General features: G+C 42.9%; 1 protein-coding gene across 2 annotated transcripts in view; it reads right to left on the bottom strand.

Annotated features, from left to right (window-relative positions):
• Positions 1-3,982: 3,982 nt before the first annotated feature.
• ETF1 (eukaryotic translation termination factor 1) overlaps positions 3,983-6,000 on the bottom strand; it is a 28,853-nt gene continuing 26,835 nt past the window's right edge. For both annotated transcript variants that reach the window (XM_004420130.2, XM_087429731.1), the window contains 3 exons: positions 5,675-5,739; positions 4,719-4,866; positions 3,983-4,462 (listed from right to left, as the gene is read on the bottom strand). In XM_004420130.2, coding sequence (XP_004420187.1) covers positions 4,380-4,462; positions 4,719-4,866; positions 5,675-5,739 — 296 coding nt within the window. In that variant the 3' untranslated portion in view covers positions 3,983-4,379. The remainder of the gene's footprint in view (positions 4,463-4,718; positions 4,867-5,674; positions 5,740-6,000) is intronic.

Here is a 6,000-nt window from a genome sequence, read left to right as displayed (position 1 = left end):
CTTAATGCTTATCAGCAATCTCCCCACCAGAAGCAAAGTTCTTCCACAGCTAGTATCCTTAACTCTAGCACCACCTCGTGGTTGCCAGCACAAACTCACCTTGGCCCTTCATCATCAGAGCATCTCCCATCTGAGCCCTTGCTAAGTGCCAGGTACTGTAGTATACATTTCATGTGCCTTATTGCATTTAATCCTTATGGAGCAGGCATTGTTACAGGTAGGGAAATTACTACTCACAGATATTAAATAATTTGCCCAAGTCTCACTGGTAGAGCCAGATTTCTATCCCAGTCAGACATCAGATATCCTGTTTACCATGCTATCCTGATAGCTTTACAGCTGGAAAGGCTCTTTAGATTCACAGCCTTCCTCACACTGAGAGAGAAACTAAAGGATAGGGGGGACTTACCTGAAATCACAAGCCTAGCTAATGGCAGAGCCAGAACCATGGCTGTTTGTCCAAAGAGCTGACTCTTTGTCTGGGCTTTTAACTGAGTCCCAGGATGAGCCTGCTGGGCAATTTCAGTTAACACTTGAAACCGAGTTCACCCAGACAGGGTTTCAAGTTGATTTTCAGAGAACTCTGGAGGCCAACTGTTTTCATGTGTTCCTCGTGTTCCCGTCGTTTAGCCATGTCCTCAGCAACTTTGGCACCCAATGCTTCCATACTCCTTGGCTGGTCAGTTCCTATGTCCCTGGAGGCGTAGTCTCATCAGGGTGGGACTTGGCATGTGGGAATCCCAGCAGACATTCAAATTGGCAACAAAGGAGAAGCTGGCATGAGGCTTAAATTCCACCTTGGCATTCAGCCCTGAATCCACTGTGCCTGTCTGAGAGTGTCATGGCATGAGAACTGGAGCCGGAGAACAAAAGACAGCAAGTGCTACAGGCCCAGACAGGCAAGTACAACAGCCCACATATCTGGCACCACTGTGCTACCTTCCAACTTTTGACTTCAAACAGCACCTAGGGATGCATCAGGAGGAAAAGCTATATACCTCCGCCCATGCACAGGCATGTCTTTCCCAGAGGGTTAAGTGGGTTTCATCAAGGCTATCATCTAGCTCAAATGAGAAAATGGGCAAAAGTATAGTGAAAAACCAAAGCAACAGAAAAAGTGCCATTACTGGTCAATAGTTAGAAACATTTTTTCTTAAATTTGCAGAAAGCAAATAATGCACCACCTTGGTTCTTCAACGAGGCTTCCCACTACCTAATAGAAGGAGCTCTAAGTACCTCAACCTTTAGGGAAAGCAAATGAAACAAATACTCTTGTGCTCTTGACCCAGTCTAGGAGCCCTTCTCCAGCTTCCAACTTGCTCTTGGATGAGGTTATTATTCTCCTACCCAGTGCCATGTATGCAAGATCAAGGAGAGTGGGAGGCTTAGTTTCTCCCATCTGGACCATTCTATTGACTCAAAGGCAGCCAGATGTATAAAAACAATCAACTTTGGAATGAGGCCTGAGATAAAACTTGGCGTTGCCACTAAATAACTACTTAACCTCTTTTGGTCTGTTTCATAACCTGTAAAATAGGGTATACCATCTACTTCCAAGGAATTTTGCGTTACGTGGGATAACATACTTGAAACAACTTAAAAAAAAAAAAAGGCGGGTCCAGCCCGGTGGTGCAAGCAGTTAAGTGTGTGTCCTCCGCTGTGGCAGCCCGGGGTTCGCCAGTTCGGATCCTGGGTGCGCACGGACGCACTGCTTGGCAAGCCATGTGGTGGCGGCGTCCCATATAAAGTGCAGGAAGATGGGCAAGGATGTTAGCACAGGGCCAGTCTTCCTCAGCAAAAAAAGAGGAAGATTGGCAGATGTTAGCACAGGGCTGATCTTCCTTATCAAAAAAAAAAAAAAAAAAAAAGGTAAGTTTCCCTTTGGCATGCATGTGGAATCAGGGAAGACACAAATTAGTTGGGCCCCAGCAACTTGAACCTCCTTCCTCAGGCATTAACTTTGGGATCATGACCTCAGACACCCTTTGCACATACCCTTCCATAGGCAAATGTAGCAAAAGACAACTAAAATCTAAGGCTGAAAAGTTATTTGCCATGACTAAACAGACACACGCCTTGGAGAGCTCACTTACACTGTCTCCACAGTTCAGGCCTTTCTAGCAACAGTCCTAAAGAATCTCAAGCACACAAAGTGTATTCTTAAATATGGTTTAATACTCTTCTCCATTTCTGTACATCACAACACCAAGATTTTGCTGCTTAGGATCTCTCTGTAGAGGCTATAGAGAATGCAAAGGCTATGGTTTTCACCCCCTCTAATTTTTGTGTTTGTATGTGTAAGTGTAATACATATCAGTATATATTGATACACACATCAATATATAATGCAATATATATCACTGAAGAGAACACATTGATTAAAGAAATACAAAAATTTGGCATCATTTCCAAACTTAAATAGTAAAAATAAAACTACAAAAGGAGCTGCATACCCTAAATGTATCATGTGAAACAACAAGCATATTCAAAAATGTAAATTTACATCCAATTTCTCTGGTCTTGTCATATCACATTAGACCCATTTACAATGGCAAAACCCTAAGGTACTGCTGTGAAGAGAGCATGTTTGCTCATTCTTGGGTATTCTGCAAACAAACAGCAGAGCCCAAAGCAAACGCCTGTTCCGGTGAAGCCTCCCGCGTCGGTGAATACCAAAGAACTGACTCTTCTCACTGGGGGCTGAGACATCAGGTTATACATCGACAGTCATTTGGACCTCAGAATACAGTGTGAGAACCAGAAGCTTTACATTTAAGACATACTCCCTTCATTCAAGTGAAACAGGATTATTGGAACGATAGGCAGGTCTGCAACCTGGGAACAAGGAGCTGGTTCAGACCAATAAAGCTACGAGTGACTGAGTCAAGTCAGTGAAGAACAGCAGTCAGGCACTAAAGTGTTAAAAGTACCCAATTTGAAAACCAAATGCACCCCACTACTCTATCAGTGTCAGGGGTGATACCAATTGACTTTTAAAACCTTTGGTTCTTCAAAGTCCATTTGGTATGCTTTTTTCCACTGCTACCACTGGGCACGTCCTATACACTTTGTTCACTGTCACCACCTCGGGCACACCATGACCTTGCATGTCAGCTGGGGTCAAGTCCGACTTACAGCCCAGCTGTGAAGCATAAGCTTCAGGTTTTCAGGCCCACTTTTGGATCCAACATGGTTAAGTCCTTGGTGCCAGAAGCTGTGTCCCATCCCCTCCCGCCCCTGCCCTTCCCACCCCCCTCCCATAATGTCTCATATGAGAGGTGCTTATAAGTCCCATATTCGAAACAGATGCTCCAACCCCACCAGGAGGTCAGGGGTTTGTAATTCCATGCACAGGCATACATGTCTTGTCTGTTGTTCCTGTGAAAAACCTTGCAGTTCATTTTTTAAGAATCAAAACATTCACATAATCTCATGCCATCCAACACAAGGAAAACACAATACCTCCCTTTTACCAAGGACAGACCCAAGCAAAATAAAATATTCTTTAAATTTCTTTGCTTCCACTTAAATTGCATGTTTTATTTCTCCCAATCCCAGCAATAGCACAGAAGCCCCATCATATCCATCCCAAATTGGTTTCTAGTAGGCTAAGATTATGGGAACCCTTGTCAAAGCAACTGACACTAAGGACTCCCAAACCCTGGGCACAAATGCGCCTGCAAAACAGATGGAAGTAAACAGTGCACTGGCCCAAGTGATTCATGTGTCAGTTTGACTTGGCAATGCAACTTGCATCCTTGAAACTGACAATCTGAAGGGGGAGGGGTAGTGTGAGGGAGTGAAGTTGAAATTGCCTCTTATTAGCTCACCCTTTCAACATTGAACAGAGACCAATAGAGAAATGGTTCCAACATTTCACCACATATACTTCTTCTTATGCAGTCTAAGCTGAGAATGCCATGTAAATGGGTCACTGCGAAATGCAGCAATTTTTCTCCAATCAAAATAAGAAACAAACCAGTATGATCTCATTTCTATTAACTTTTGAAGGTTTACAGCAGTTAAAGTATTTTTGCTTCTATGTATGAAGGTTAAAAAAATCATTTTTTTCCATAAAATACAAGAGCAACCAATTTCACCATCAAGTAAAAGTAAAAACTGGGATTCTTTTTTAAATTAGTCCAAAGTGGCATTTAGGAACTTAGTTGTAGGCTGCTGCGCTGACACCATGACAAACCTAAGTGTAGGGCTGGGTCTGGTTTTGTTTCGGTTTTCTTTTCAATATCCAATGCTCATGGATTAAGTTCTAGAAATGTTCCAATTGTAAGGCAGGGATCTGTTTGGATTCCACCACGGGTATGCTCCTTGGGTTGGATGCTGGAGGGTGAGGCACGTTTTGCCGGACCCATGTCGACTACCTAGTAGTCATCAAGGTCAAAAAATTCATCGTCTCCTCCTTGGTATTCCATTCCCTGGAAATCTACTCGGTACCGCAAGATACCTGGGGAAACAAACCAAAGAATAGTTCGCCTGTGTTCATGGAATGGGGAGGGTTCACTCTAATAAGGGAAGTCCAATTCCCTTGCAGAATTATAAAAAGCAAAGAGGTGATGATAAAAAATGGTCCCAACCAAGGAACCTGCGGCCTCGTGGATGATGAGCACACCTCACTTGAAGTAACTTTATTTTGGGACAGCCAGGAAAGGGCTTGGCCTGAGACCCCTGCATTAAGTTTAGTTTTCTGATTTGCTACTCACCTCCAATTCCACCAAATCCTTTCACAAACTGGGATCCTTCTTGTGACTTATCGGTGACAATTTCCAACGTTGCTCCAAATTTTTTATAGTTGTTAGCAAACCATTCCAACAGGGGCATGCTCTCAATCAGCTCATGTTCTTGTCCTGTCTACAGGGGCGACCATGAGATACAGACACAATGGGATTAGGATATATCAAGACGGAGTGACTCTTGCTCCCAGGCCCACCATCATTCTCCCTCTCCCTCTCATTATGTGTGTGTGTGTGTAAAACTCTCTAAGTGGATTCTGGTTTTCGATGACAAATTTAACAGCACAGAAATTCTGATTATTTCAAACAACATTCCTCCCCAAGTTCTAGCCTCAGTAATGAAATGTCAATATACATTTAGCAGTTTTTCAACTTATGGTCCTGTTGTTGTCCCTGGAGGTCAGGCTGTTGTGAAGTGTCTCTAGGCAGCACTCATTCAACAGCCCTGAAGAGACGTGCCAGAACTGCTTTTTGGAGTAGCCTTATAAAAAACAAAGTCCTTCAACTCAGAATTTGGGGAAGCTACCACTTAAAGGAATCTGTGCTGGTGACAACTTAAGCTGTGGTGATGCATTTAGACCAAATGCGCAAAAGGCATTTCAGTAGAAGAGCTGATAAAGCGAAGACAGCAGCACAAGTTTCACAATGCAGGAGAGGTGCTATTCAATTAAATCTTCCCCTCTACTATTTCAAAGATGAGAATGTTTAACTATTTTAAAAATAACCACAGTAACCATGACTTGGCCTCCTTCCGTGGAATTAGATAGGTATGCGGCAGATAGGAGCTGACCACTTCCCGTTGCCCCCCATTGCCAACAAGTATGAGGTTTGGTTTCTCAAGGCCAATATTCTACACTGCCAGTGCTCTAACATATGAATTTATGTTTCCTTGCATGTATTATCAAACCAAGAAAACAATCACATACCTCTTTGTCTGTGAAATGAGATTTATCCTTCTCTTGTTCTGGAGTTAGATAAAGAATTTTCTCCTCTGCAGTATTAGGGGAAAAAAATGTGTTAACCTAGTTCTCATACACTAACAGATATAAGTCCTATGAGATGAGTTAGGTTAGATGAAAGGGCTCCTGAACTCATTCTATCAATCTTTTCATAAGCATATTAATCACTACGCACTGAGTGTCTACGAGGTACACTGCTCCTATCAGAAGGAAACACCAAAGACATTCAAAATACAGTCCTTGTCCTCAGGAAATCTAACAATCTTAAACAGACATTTATCATTTCAAGCAGA

The sequence above is a fragment of the Ceratotherium simum genome, chromosome 4, assembly GCF_057802395.1.
Source record: "Ceratotherium simum simum isolate JZ-2026a chromosome 4, ASM5780239v1, whole genome shotgun sequence".
In the NCBI taxonomy this organism is placed as follows: Eukaryota; Metazoa; Chordata; class Mammalia; order Perissodactyla; family Rhinocerotidae; genus Ceratotherium; species Ceratotherium simum.
The sequence above is the reverse complement of the archived record's forward strand: the minus strand, read 5'-3'. Positions and strand labels throughout refer to the sequence as shown.